This window comes from Bos javanicus, chromosome 11, assembly GCF_032452875.1.
Source record: "Bos javanicus breed banteng chromosome 11, ARS-OSU_banteng_1.0, whole genome shotgun sequence".
Lineage (NCBI taxonomy): Eukaryota > Metazoa > Chordata > Mammalia > Artiodactyla > Bovidae > Bos > Bos javanicus.
The window spans coordinates 28,667,159-28,681,971 of record NC_083878.1 but is presented as its reverse complement, the minus strand read 5'-3'; the positions used below and the strand labels follow the sequence as shown (position 1 = coordinate 28,681,971).

Here is a 14,813-nt window from a genome sequence, read left to right as displayed (position 1 = left end):
GCTCAGAGCCTCTGATACATGTCCTGTCCAAGCCAACCCTGAACCACTGATGGGGTGGGGTGGCTATGCACGGGAGAGCTTGGAAACCCAAGGCCGTGCACCAAGAGCAGGGTAGAAACAGCCACTGAGCGTGTAAGGACCTCCCCTACAGACCCCACTGCTCAGGGCCAGCCCCCGATGCCTCCGTTTAACTTTGGTTCCCCACCAAGGAAGACCCCCTTTCTCCTCAATCACCAGGCCCCATCCACATCTTCAGGTGATGACGACCAAGTCTGCAGAATGCTCCTGCCCTCCGTGTCTCTGTTCCACTGGATTCAAAAGGACTTGAACTCCAGGTGCTAAATGTGTGCCTTTGCAGCAAAGTTAACTTTTCTGTGCCTCACTTCTAATCATCTGTGAAATGAGCAGAAACATCCTCCAAGCCCAAATTTAGTCAGAAAGCTGTCTCAGGATTAATGTATTACTCCTTTTGGGGACCCCTGTTGGTGGAGGAACAGGGGTGATGGTGGTGAAAGTAGTGAGGAACCCCAAGAAATCAGCGTCTAAAAGTGGAATTTCATTTCGTGTCTCAGTGTGGAATTTCAAGTACTGGAACAGGAAAGACGAGATGCTTCTGGGTGTGGGGAAGGGGTCTCTGTTTAGTCCTTAAGTCCTCCACTCCCTGTTCTGTGCAAATGGAAAGATGACTCCAACATGGCCAGACACGGCCCTCACCTGTCCTAGAGGACATGCTTCTTTAAAGGAAACAGGTACACCCACACCCTGCGATGGCATCTCCAGGCCTTTCTTGGATGTCAGTCCATGGTTCCCTTTCTCTGCAGCATCTATGACACCACGCCTGCCATCGCCTTGCACTGTTTCTTTCAAAGTATTTTGAGAGCAAGATTTCACCCTGGGTTCTCTCCCTCCTGTCTGCTCTTTTCTGAGATGCTTTAGATTTACCCACTGCGCTGTCATCCTATTTTCTGAGTCTTCCCCCCATATCCTTCCTGTGCTCCTGGGCCCAGAATAGCACATGGCACTCCGGCCTCCCCGCCTCACACTGGATTCCCTCTGTTCTGGGTTTCCTTCCCAGAATAGCCACTGCATAACAGGATGGCAGAGTCCACCCTGCTCCAAGGTACATGGCTCACTCGGGAAAACTGAAAACCAAGCACGAGAGAACTCCCCCTGCCGCCCCGCTCTGCTCACCACCTCAGACGAGGCTACTGACGGTGCCACGGCTGGGTGGGGGCGGTGGGCACAGAGGGGCGCAGCCCCCTGCCCAGTTCCCTTACAAAACTGGCAGACTAGAAAGGACTGACTGACTATCTGTCTGTCAGATCTGATATTGGCAGAAGCCCCAGGCCTCCTCCTCCTGGTCTGGACTAACAGGAAATGGTATTCTGAAGAAGATGAACTCTGAGCGGGAAAAAAGTTGTGTGACCTTGAGACTTGCAGAGATAGCAGGGAAGGTGAGAATTTGTGGGTTCTGAGGGGAGATGGTTATCTGTCCGGGGCTCCCCAGTGTGGCTGGGCCTGTGCTTCACAGACATTATCTCAGTTTATTCTTAAAGACACCCTGAGCAATAAGTATTCTAACTCCTTTTACGGATGAGGAAACTAAGGGCACAGACACTGAATAACCTGCCTGGCATCCTGGCTAGTAAGAGGGAAGGGTCACATGGGCACACCTCTGCCTTCTGGAGAAGGTGGCCTGCGGACAAACACTAAGATGTTCCCTAAAGGATTCATCCAACCTGGACTGGAGAGTGGATCTGCCAGCCGAGGGCATGGCAACTGGGAGCCAGCAGCAGCGGCTCTCGCTCTCCCAGCCCTCTGTGTCCCCTCAGCTGCCAAGGGCTTCAGCCCATGATTGTAATCACCGCCAAGGCCACTGCTGGAAAGAGGTGCAATAAAAGAAAACTAAATGCTAAGGATGGCGTTGCTGTGGGTGGAAGGTGTGCAGAGTGGGGGTTCCTGAGGAGGAAAACCCCTGCTCTGTGCCTGTGGCCTTCCAGCTCTGGCTCCTGCATGTGAGAACACGGGGCTTGGGGCGGGGGGACAGAGGGAGGGGGCCCAGGGTTCGCGGCCTCACCAGAGGACAGGAGCTTGTGCGTGCGCAGGAAGCTGATGGCCAGCCGCATGATGGAGGCCTTGTCCAGGTGCGAGCTCACGCTGTGCGGCAGGGGCAGCTCGTGCGCCAGCTCATAGAAGACCTCTGTTTCCTTGCTCCGCCGGCACCTGGCTGCATCTCGGGACTTCTCCTTCCTCCTCTCGGAGCTGCTCCTACATTGAGAGACAGGGGTTAGTCTCCAGAACATCACTGCCATCCCATCACACCCCCGGTCATCACACCCTCAGGACTCCCCCATCCAAGGCATGGCCACACTCGCCCGCTGGGCTGATGTGGGCTCACATCGGTCACCTGAGCCACAGGTGACAAAGAGCTCTGCCTTTGTGGATCTCGTGTCTTCTCAGCCGCCCTCCCATCCCGCACGCCATGGAGTCCACACCAGGGCTTCCAGTGGGTGAAGTCTGAGCAAAGACTTGCTGGTTGAGTCAATCCACTGGCAATGCCCAGGGCTATCTGGGGACTGAGGTGAGCGCCCAGGACAAAGAGGGAAGTGTGAGGAAGCTGTGGCCAGTGGCTTAGATGGCTGTGTCAAAGCCTCTGGAGAGCAAGATGAAGAACTGCTTCTGGAAAAAATGCTTAAACAACTAAGCCCAGTACTGGACCTTAGATTCCATTTCATATCAGTGATTTCCATCACAAAAATTGAAAACGCCACTAGAGCCCAGGAGCAGTCAACCAGACGGACACCTATCCGTCTGATGTCCCAAGCACACACCTGCCAAGGGTTAAAAAGGACCAAGCACAGACACGATTCCTCTTTGATCTACCAGCAGAGGCTTCCAGTCAGCCTCATCTCCCTTAGTGCAGGAGAGAGGTCCACTTGCCAGCTCTGTACATTTATATTATTTAAACTGATTAGCCTCAGTTTTCTCATTGGTAAAATGATAATACAGTACTTGCCCCACAGAGTTAATGTTGAGGACTGACATGTGATAACACGTGGAAAATCTTTAGTGCCAGGGCTATCCTGATGGTAAAGCAGTGTTAGCTAATAGTAATAACAAATTTGTCCATGAAGAGATGAGCATGAGAGCAAAAATGTTACAAAAGAGTACAGCAGAATCCTATTTTCATGGAAATATATGTTTTATACATAACACCTCTTATACAGGAAAAATCTAGAAATATAATAAAATACTAACGACTATTATTCTTACAGCTGCCCTGTGTATGGTGCTTACTATATTCCAGGGATGGTGTTAATCACTACTGCACTGGCTCCTTTAATTCTCACAACTAACCTTGGAAGTAGTTATTATTATCCCTAATTTACAGATGAGGAAATGGGTCGATGGAGGCTAAGTATTGTAGTCCCTCCTTTATTCGCGGGGATTCATTCCGAGATCCCCAGTGGACGCCTGAATGCACCGACAGTCCAGGAACCCTACAAGTACTGTTTTTCCCTGGGCGAATGGGCAGGTAGCATATACGGCACAAACACACCGGACAAAGGAATGATTCACGTCCTGGGTGGGACGGCAGGAGATTTCATCATGCTTCTCAGAATGGCATGAGACGGAAAACTTACGAATTATTTCTAGAATTTTCCATTCAATATTTTCATCCTGGGATTGACTCTGCGGAACTGAAATCACAGAAAGTGAAACCATGGATAAGGGGGGACGGCCGTTAATTCACCTGCAGCCTCTAAGACAGCCTCTAGGTAGGGAAGTGGGACCCTACACCAGGCATCTGGGCCCCAAACTCTAGGCTCTTACCCACCAACGATGTCCTGTCTCCCTATCTTCAAAAACGTTCATAGTGTCAGGTCAGTGAGGTGAGGAGATTTTTTAAGTGCTTATTCATATTTTCTTATGTTTCTATAAAGTACCTATATTGCTTGTTTAATAAACAAGTGTCCAATGACGCTCATAGCTCTCAAGGCCTCAACCAACCAGCTCCGACTTGCTCTGTCTATCCTTTCTCCTGAGAGTTCTAAAACCAAAGGTTACTTCTCTTTTTGTTTGGCTTTGCAGCCTGTTATCTGGACAGAAAAAAAAAAAAATCAGTATTTTTGGGATTCCCCAAATGTTGACACACCATCTCTCAAACCCCTCAAGATTTGGGGATGCCATCTCTCAAACCCCTCAAGATTTGGGGCAGAGGCACTGTTTTGACTTTACAACATGCTTTATTTAAAAAAAAAAAAAAACAGAACATCCAGCGCTCCTTGGATGGATTAAGCATTGTAGATTCAGAATGCAAGAAGAAACTCCAACAGCTCTCGATGGTCTGGAAGAACCTTCTGAAAAACTGTGAAATGGGTGGGATTGTTTTTCTTGCCCTATCTCCCTTTTCTGTTTCCTTTACCAAACCTGCTTCCTCTGCGCCCACCACCCCCACCCCACCCCCGATGACTTTCAGCTGTTACAGCTCTGGGCCCTGTGCCCCGCCCATCCTCACACCCATCCCTCAGAGCCTGCCCGTAGGATCATTCTGCTTTGCTCCAGCCGGTAGTGGCAGTTTGTATACTAGTCCCTCCCAGTTGCCTTTAAATCCTGACCTCTGATTGTGGAGCACAAGCGGATGGTCAAGGTTTGCAGGTGTTCTGGACCAGGAAGGGAGGGTGGGAAAGAGGCAGGATGCTGTGACTGTACCCATCGCACCTGCGTGTCATGACAGCAGGTAAAGGAGAGCCGGTGTCTTTAGGACATTGAGTCCACTCTCCAGCACCTATGTTCACGCTTTCTGAAAAAAGCATCATCAACACGTGATCAGCCATTAGAAGCCTCTAGAGAAAGCCTGGGCTTTCCTGGTGGCTCAGTGGTAAAGAATCCGCCTGCCAATGTAGGAGATGCAGGTTTGATCCCTGGGTTGGGAAGATCCCCTGGAGAAGGAAATGGCAACCCACTCCAGCATTCTTGCCTGGAAAATCCCATGGACAGAGGGACCTGGTGGGCTACAGTCCATGGGGTCACAAAAAGCATTGGACACTACTTAGCGACTAAACAACAACAGTAACAAGAGAAGGCATCCTGAGTGAAACAGACACCAGCACAGGCTGTGACCTTCATGCCAAGATCTGCACACACAGTGCTTCCCTTTCCCATCACCCTTTCCTTGAAGTGGAAGAGCAGACAGAGAGGATAAGCCAGGGAAGGAAAAGGCTGTCTGGAGTTGGCGCTCTGTCCGGCAATGGCCTTTGAGATTTGGCTCCTACTATGTTCCCTTCACCCTGCTTATTTAACTTCTATGCAGAGTACATCATGAGAAACGCTGGACTGGAAGAAACACAAGCTGGAATCAAGATTGCTGGGAGAAATATCAATAACCTCAGATATGCAGATGACCCCACCCTTATGGCAGAAAATGAAGAGGAACTAAAGAGCCTCATGATGAAAGTGAAAGTGGAGAGTGAAAAAGTTGGCTTAAAGCTCAACATTTAGAAAACTCAGATCATGGCATCCGGTCTCATCACTTCATGGGAAATAGATGGGGAAACAGTGTCAGACTTTATTTTTCTGGGCTCCAAAATCACTGCAGATGGTGACTGCAGCCATGAAATTAAAAGACGCTTACTCCTTGGAAGGAAAGTTATGACCAACCTAGATAGCATGTTTAAAAGCAGAGATATTACTTTGCCAACAAAGGTGTGTCTAGTCAAGGCTATGGATTTTCCCTGTGGTCATGTATGGATGTGAGAGTTGGACTGTGAAGAAGGCTGAGCACTGAAGAATTGATGCTTTTGAACTGTGGTGTTGGAGAAGACTCTTGAGAGTCCCTTGGACTGCAAGGAGATCCAACCAGTCCATTCCGAAGGAGATCTGCCCTGGGATTTCTTTGGAAGGAATGATGCTAAAGCTGAAACTCCAGTACTTTGGCCACTTCCTTCGAAGAGTTGACTCATTGGAAAAGACTCTGATGCTGGGAGGGATTGGGGGCAGGAGGAGAAGGGGACGACAGAGGATGAGATGGCTGGATGGCATCACTGACTCGATGGACGTGAGTCTGAGTAAACTCCGGGAGTCGGTGATGGACAGGGAGGCCTGGTGTGCTGCAATTCATGGGGTCTCGAAGAGTTGGACACGACTGAGCGACTGATCTGATGATGTTCCCTTGGCTGCACAAATGTTTACTGACACTTTTGTGCTAGATGCTGCACTGAGAACCTTACATATAGTACCTCATTATAATCCTCTTAATGGGACAATTATGGGAGGCATTGTGAGCATAATTTACACATGTGGGAACTGAGACCCAGACATCATATTTAACTTCTCAAGGTCACAAGCTAGTGCCTGTATAAGCCCCTGGAGACGGTACAGTCAGGGAGCAGATACCTAGAAGTCCTGAGACACGTAGGTGCTCACTGTCTAATTCCATCCTCACCACCTGCATGTGAGATGGGCAAGGCAGGCACTGCTGTTGTCCCCATTTCACAGATCTGGAAACTGAGGCCCTGTCAGGTTAAGTTACTAACCTAGGACAGTTCAGCTAATTAGCAGCTGGGCTAGGACTAGAACCCATCTCTTCTCAGGCCAAAACACACTCTTTCTATTGCTTAATGGTAGGAGATAGTGGCTTTAGCAAAAATAAACAGCAACGTCTTAACATTGAGAAAAAGAAAGGTTGAGAATCTCACAGAGACTCTCGGTTTAAATGTCTGAGCTCTGCTTCAGGTACCTTGTTTTTACAGTAGTACTCTGGGACCAGCATGACTTTAATTGGATTATCTAGGTAACCTCGACACAGCCCAGAGATAGCTGTCTAATGTTGACTCTTGGAAAAACAGACAGACGTGTAGCACTGCCATCACTGAATTAGCAACACGAAGAAATACAGCTAAATGTGAAGTAAGACCTGCCTTGACCCAACTGACGCACCCCGTTGACCTCACCCCATCAACCACAGGCTGGGCCTCTCAAGTCAACAGACCAAGGGACAGGGAGTTAGGAGGACTGGTTTTAATACACTGGTTAATAGACTTGTATTAATACTGGTTTTAATACACTGGCAACCCATTATCTTGCTATCTGATGTTGAGATAGTACCCCAATGGCCTCATGTGTGAAACGGGAGCCTTCTCCTGTCTTCTTTGTCAGGATCAAGTGAGACAAGCATAGAAGGGATGGGAGTACTAGAAAGCTCCCCACCATGGCTGATATTAATGATCCCACTGCCAGGCTAACCTGAGCACTAGTCGCAGTCAGACTTTGGCCCTACAGCTGCTGGTCACCAAGTCACCATGTGTCAGGGCTGCAGTTTCATTTGTTGGTCAGGCTGATTTTGACCAGTTTGTTGGGTCATGTTGCTGGTCCTTAGGTCAACGAGGCTTCATGTCCTAAAGTACATATGCCTTATTTTCTCTCCCTAGATGGGTCCTAGAATTCACTGCAAAGACCAGAATTTTTTTTTTTTTAATGATAATTCTAGACATGCCATGTTACAATTCTCTGGTTTATTTATTTTTTGGTAAAAATATATTTTATCTAAGTTTTCCAGATCATCAGAAATGTATTTCTCACTCCAGTTTATCTTTCTACAAAGTCCCTCTTCCTATCCTTCTTGGTGGCCTTCCTGTGACCATGGGGTGGTCCTGTACAATATGCGGTATATGGAATATATAATTTGAACATGGCCCTGGTTGACTGTGTCCTTATGCAGACCCAGAAGTATTCACTGAGCTCCGTTCTGGACCTTGTGGCTGAGGTGCACATTCCTTGTTCTCAAGGAATATGCAGTCTGATTGGGGTGCCAACTTGAAACATCCCTGTTAACCAGACAAATAAGTACAGACAAAAAGCACAACAGGTGGTTCAGATGAGAGACAAGCTGGTGGCCACAAGCAAGGTCAAGGTCAAGGCAGGCTCGCCAGGGAGGCTCCAGCTGATCCCAGAAGGACAAACGGCGGTACCTCACAGTATTTGAGGGGTGTAGACAGCACTTTTTTTTTTTACATGTTATCTCACGTGAGTCTCAAAATCCCTGAGAAATAGAAATCATCATCCCCATCTAATAGATGAAGAAGTGGGAGATGTAGACAGATGAAGTGACTTGCTAAAAACATGGTCTCAAACCTAGTTCTGGGTTCAAGGTCAACGTTTGTCCACTGGCAGCAAGGAAGCTGCTATTTTCTGTCTACTTTCAATATGGACCAGGCTGTGTTAGGTATTTTCCCACCAACTGGATGTCCATGTACACTACAGGAAGGAGGGGCGGGGACGATGGAAAAGAGACACTGACATAAAGATTCCTTGGTGGGGTGGGAGGAGAGGCTGCCTTAGGTGAGCATCCCACTCACCTTGGGAAAAGAGCTGGAAGCTTAGGAGTAGGATTAAGAACCAGTTGTTGTTCTGACTCACTGTGATCCCTGGACTGCAGAGCACCAGGCCTCCTTGTCCTTCACTATCTCCCACAGTTTTCTTAAATTCACGTCCACTGAGTCAGTGACGTCATCCAACCATCTCATCCTCTGGTGCCTCCTTCTCCTCCTGTCTTTAATCTTTCCCAGCCTCAGGGTCTTCTCCAAGGAGTCAACTCTTCGCATCAGGTGGCCAGAGCTCAAAAGGGGTGTGAGTAGGAAGAAGGGGAATTGGGGCAGGATGCAGGCTGCATCACTCAGGGCTGAGAGTCTGGTGCAGGGCCATCAGAAGCAGCTCCGTGCGGCTCTGTGCTGCTCCGTAGAAGCCGCAGGTTCAGCCTATATGAATGTCTCTCTTCACGCTGCAGCTGGAGACCAAGTGGCATCTCTCACTTTGGGGGGACATTTTCATATACACAAATGTATATTCTTTCCAAGTTAAAATCTCAAAATCTGAAACATTCTATCTCAACTAAGGGAAACAACCAGGCAGCCAGTCAAAAGATAAAACAAAAATGACTGTCCTAAAGCTTCAGCAGATGCATGCTACAGGTTAAACAGGGAGAAACCTCTTTGCCCAGAGCTTCATTATCTTAGAAAGTCTCTAATTTTGGAGTCATTGCTCTAAGGATGGCTTAGGGATCCCTACTTAAGTCAGTAATGGAACCATTATTAGCCTGGCCTGGGGCCCCTGAGATGTCACCCTCTACACCAAGGGGGTTGGTTGTTTAATTAGCCATAGTCTCCTGACCTTTAGTGTGATTAGGGTTCCCATGACTAATGCCTGTAGGCCATCAGGGTGTCAAAACAATATACCTGTTCCCTGTAAGGTTAGATGGCTTAGAAGCAGAATGGATTTTTAGCAGGTTAGGGAGAGAGAGACTGAAACTAATTGAGCCGGCTTGAATCAGTCTGTTGGCTGGTGGTGAAATTCTAAGCTGGTACCAATTTGCAGGAGGCTGTAAACGGATGAAACAAAGGTCAAATGCAACGGGGAGGGTGTCCCTTCACTGAGGCTGCACTGCACGAGGGGTGCCTGAAGGGAGGAATGTGCTCCAGATCCCAGCAATCAGGATCCCACCCAGGAGTGGCTGCCCTACACAGAGGGGTTGACAGCTTCGTGGATTAAATCAGAGCAGAACCAAAGCTGGTGCCACTCAATCTTGGCTGCTCATGGCAATCACCAGAGAAGCCTCAAAAAATGGATGCCTGACCTGGCATCTGGGGTTTTAAAGCTTCCCCTGTGATTCTCCTCTGCAGCTAGGGCTGGGAAACCACCACTGCAAAGCAGTGTGCTTTAAAAATAAAAAAGCTTTTTTTTTTTTTTTGGTGGAAGAAAAAAGGGAACTGATATTTATTGAGCACAGAGGCTAGGTGCATTTCATAAACATTCTCCTCTGATCCTTACATTATGCAGCGACACTGGTCCCAGTTTTGTAGAACGGTGGATCTCAACTTTAGCCTGCAGGAGAATCACTTGGAGGGTCTATTAACAGATTTCTGAGTCTGTGATCACGGGTCTTTGGAGGACTGAAATAAATGCAGATGTACTTAAACCTAACCACATCTCTTCTCCTATCATGGACTGTGTCCACCCTCATTATGTACAACAAATCTGAGGTCATCATCGTAAACCAAAGTTATTTTATCTAGGAGCTCATGTGACCATCAGTGCCCCAGAGGTATAACTGACAGAAAGAGGGAGGTGAAAATAAGGAGACAGATTTGAATCGAGGCTACATACAAGCCAACAACCCTCCAATACAGCCACCTGGGGAGAAGGCACAAACTTTATTCTAGTGAAATGGACATTTGTTGTTGCTGTTTAGTTGCTGAGTCATGTCCCACTCTTTGTGACTCCATGGACTGTAGCCCACCAGACTCCTCTGTCCATGGGATTTTCCAGGCAAGAGTACTGGAGTGGGTTGCCATTTCCTCCTCCAGGGGATCTTCCCAACCAACGGATCGAACCCACATATCCTGCATTGGAAGGTGAATTATTTATCATTGAGCTACCTAGGAAGCCCTAAATGATCACTGCACTAAGTATTTTGGGAGGTCTTTTAGAAAGGACCTCAGAGCCACACAAATCCATCATAATACTTCAGAGAACTAACTTGATTTCAAATTGCAAACAGTATTATCCTGTTTAGCCACCCCTTTTAGTCACAGACTTGGCTGTAGATGGATCTCAGTTGTTTGAAAGAATAAAATATGCCCTCAAAGATAAGGCCTTGCCACAATTGAAGGCATTGAAAAGAATGGTCTTTGGCTCTGAAGGCAGTTCCAAAGGAGTGGCAAAAATGCTTTAGAAGAGGGTGGTGTGGCCAACTTTCTGGATGTGTTCTGATGTTTGCCTAGAGGCAGTAGTGAAGTATAGGGGACTCTATTACATAAGTTATATATTATATAGGAAAGGAAAAGGCATCAAAATTATCCAGGTGAAACAGAAGAAATTAAACGAGCAAATTCAGTAGAAACTGGGCAGATCAGACAGAACTTGACAAGGGTGGAAGGCACTATTCACTCTGCAATATGCGTGCCTTGGGGAGAGGACTGGCCTCTGCCCTGAAAGAGAGCACAGGCCAACTGGGAGATTAGACTAATACTACAGACTGGGGCATCAAAAGCCCTGAAAGAAGGGATACAAAGAAGAGAGGAGGGCTCAAGAGGCAACAGAGGCCTGCCCTTAAGGAGGGATCCTGGAAGCGTCTTACTTCTCAACCTCCCCACCACCCCTGTCTTGAGGCTAAGCCCCCAGGCTGCCTGACCCCTCAGATGGTCTGTGCCTGGGGAGACAGGGCCTGGACTGCATTCAGCACTGACAGTAATGTCTGGGGCCCACCCAACATGGCCCTCTAATGGTCAGATCTGCTCAGGGCCCACTGGAGATGCTTATCTGGTGGCCTCCTAGGCCCCAGGCAGCCTTGGGGAAGAGAGCAGCAGACCCAATTACTGGGCAGCTCCGTAGGTACAGCCCATCTGGGGCTCCAGATAACCCAGCTCCTCACGTCATCTGAGGACATGTGCAGTCCCCAGCCCAGCGGGGAAAAGCATGCGTGCCCAGGAGTAACAGTGACGATCTGGCTCTATGCTGAGCTTCACCAAGCCCAGGACTTAGTGTCGTTCTCTGTTCAATACATTGCATTTGTATCACTCGTTACAGATTACAGCACACTTTATACATTAATCTGTAAATCTTACCCAGCAGGGCACAAAGAGCAAGTACTGTTATTCCCATTTTAGAGATAAGGAAAATAGAGGCTCAGAAAGGTACTGGAATGTGCGGAGCTGGAACCAAACCCCTGAGCTCTGACTTTTTCCAGGACACATAACAGAGCCCATTGCCAAGAAGCACTTGATGGTTCACACAATTGGAAACAGACCTTCATTATGCATTACCATCGCATAACCTAGTTTAAGATAACACTTTTTGAAAAGGCTTTGGTGGAAGGGTATTGCACATTTAGTGCAGGCAATTTTGAAAACACAAAAAGTACAGAGAAAAAAATTGAGATCTCATTGGATACATGGCTTGTTACTTAACATTTATCACATTTTAGAGAACTCTCTAAAGATACTCCTAACAGCCAGCAATGTCATACTGTATGGGTGGATCACAATGTGCTGCACTGTTGATTAAAGTATGGCTTCTAGTTTCTAGCTGTTATAAATAACACTATCATAACTACCTTTCTATCAGGTGTTGCCTTTTAATTTATACATTTTTATATGATATAAGATGACACATATCCAGCTTGCTGCCAGCTCCCCATGACTTTCTCACCATGATCACCTGTGGAAGTTGAAGAGATGAGTTTGGGAGCAGCATCTTCAGACCACAGCTGCCATTACTGAATGCAGAGCCCCAGAGGAGGTGCTACCACAGGGAGACAGCCAGAGAAGCACAGCGGGATGTGCATACTGTCTCAGCAACTTTCCCTGTCCTCTGACCAGCTCTCTCAGGCTTCCTCTTTCCCTCATGCCATGCCCAGGTTAAAACATCTGAAGAGAGATGACTAATTGGAACTGAAACTGGAGAATCCAGTTCTGCAAAGATGGCCACTCCTGTTGGTCAGTAGGAACTCAGCTCCAGCGTAAAAATAAGGTGTTATTTCTGTCTGCCCTGATCGCATCATGTCCCATGCACCGAGAGAGAAGACTCCCCATAAAGAGGAGGAAAGTGAGCAGCCACCTGGCTCCCTACTGGTTTCTCCAGCCTCCGATGCCCACTCCTGCCTGCCCTACCGCACCGTGCAGACTCCAGCTGGGGGACTAGTTAATCCCAGCAAGCTGAGGGGCTGCTGCTGCTGCTGCAGCTAAGAAAGGACCACATGCAACACTTGTCCCTTGCTAAAGAACTCTCACCGCACCGACTCTGATTTAATCCTGACACAATCTGATGAGGTAGGCCTGTATCACCCCATTTCACACATGAGGAAACAGACTCCAGGGATGTTCGTGACGTGCCCTGTGTCACCCAGCAATGGAGCCAGCACTCAAACCTACCATTTGACCCCAAATCCCATACTGTTGATGGCAATCGGGCAACCTTCCCCAAAATGCTCACAGGCAGATCCCTCTCACGGGTTCAGAAGGTTTAGCTGTATTGGGGTGAAGCCCTCTAAGCATATTTAATGTGATGAGTCTTGGTTGGGATGCAGCAGAGGGAACATCACATTCACCCTCTTGTCTTAGGTCAGTCTCACCAGTCCCACAATAACCAACCAGGCCCAGTAGGATCCCCTTTCTCTGCTTGGAGATGTCTGTTTCACAAAGAAAAAAAGTTCCTACTTTGCTATCAGCATCTATAGACATCAGAAAAGACTAGGGCTTCCCTGGTGGCTCAGATGGTAAAGAATCTATCTGCCTATAATGTGGGAGCCCTGGGTTCAATCCCTGGGTTGGAAAGATCCCTTGGAGAAGGAAATGGCAACCCACTCCAGTATACTTGCCTGGGAAATCCCATGGACAGAGAAGCCTCGTAGGCTACAGCCCACGGGGTTGCAAAGAGTCAAACACAACTGAGCAACTAACACTTTCCCTGGCTTTCTACACACACACAGGTTACACATTCCACTCTTGATAAATGCTTTTCCTTGGTGCCACTTCCCTGGGCGTGAGGGTGTTGCCCCACACCCAAGCTGGTACCAGATCTGATCAAGGGTTTTCCCTAGGGCTTCTCTCTGTCAGCAGCCTACTTCCTCTGAATCCCACAAGCTTCCAACAGCACAATCTGTGGTTTGGCTCCAGCCATTCTGCCTAGGCGGCCATCCTGTTCCTACAACACTGCCTTCAACTAAGGGAACTGATAGAGAAATTGCACAGCAGAGGGATAAAGAAAAAAAAAAAAAAAAGCCCTGCCCCAGATGTAAAATGATTCCCCAGCAGGAGGCAAGCACTTACCCTGGAGGGAGTGGGAAGCAGCTTACTGTCCCCATAGAGGCTAAGACCTAGCCCCTCTCTTCTATTCCCCACACCTTTCTGGAGGACATGGTCTTCATCCCTCGGTTTGTCTAATCGCACTCATCCGGCAGGACCTCCCCAGGTCCGTTTTCTCCAGGAAGGCCTCACTTATGCTGACCTCTCCACCTCCCAGTTCAGAGACCCTGCATTGCATCATCAGGCCCTGACTTGTCCTCCACTCACTTCACTTCTGTAGCCTTTGTCTCCTCACTAGAACAACCATTCTGGAGGGAAAGGACCCCACCATCTGCTCCTCTGGTGTGCTCCAAAGCATAAACAGTACAGAGTAGTAGGAACTGGAGACATTAGATAAAAACCACTTAAATGGTTTCCATTCTGTGAATTCTTCAAAATTGCTCACTGTTCTAGATCATTCATGAAAATTCGAACCCAATTCTTAATTAGAATAAAAGATTTCCATCTAAGAAGAGCCCCAGTGCAGAGACACTTCAAGATGTTTGTGTGTTTCCCCAACTCTTTGAATCAGAGTTGAGGTCTAAACCAGTGCTGCTGACAGCCGCCCGTGGAGTCACACAGACCAGCACTTCTCAAACCTGCCTCTGCCTACAAAGCACACCAGGACCCTGTTACAAAGCAGCTTCTGACTCACAGGTCTGGGCTGGGGTCTGAGGTTCTATATTTCTAACCGCCTCCCAGACGATGCTAATTCTACTGTCCACGTCCACAGTTTAAATAGAAAGAGACCCAAGGACACATGAGGCCTGGAGATCAAGGACGTGAGGGAGATACCAACGTCTGGCTGGGTCAGTGCTCCCCAGAGATGCCATCCTTATCCAGCCATAGTCACCTAAAGTCTAACAAGTTAGGTCTCCTCTTCTGCCAGGAAGCATCTGACTTCTTCTGTTTCTTGACAGGATTTCATCAAGCCCTACTTTGGAGTCCCTCTCCTCCTTCACATCTTCACCACTA

General features: G+C 48.1%; 1 protein-coding gene across 1 annotated transcript in view; it reads right to left on the bottom strand.

Annotated features, from left to right (window-relative positions):
- The window catches only part of EPAS1 (endothelial PAS domain protein 1), a 92,255-nt gene that overhangs the window by 37,832 nt on the left and 39,610 nt on the right, over window positions 1-14,813 (bottom strand). Inside the window, exon 2 of the mRNA XM_061432252.1 lies at window positions 2,078-2,268. Coding sequence (XP_061288236.1) covers window positions 2,078-2,268 — 191 coding nt within the window. The remainder of the gene's footprint in view (window positions 1-2,077; window positions 2,269-14,813) is intronic.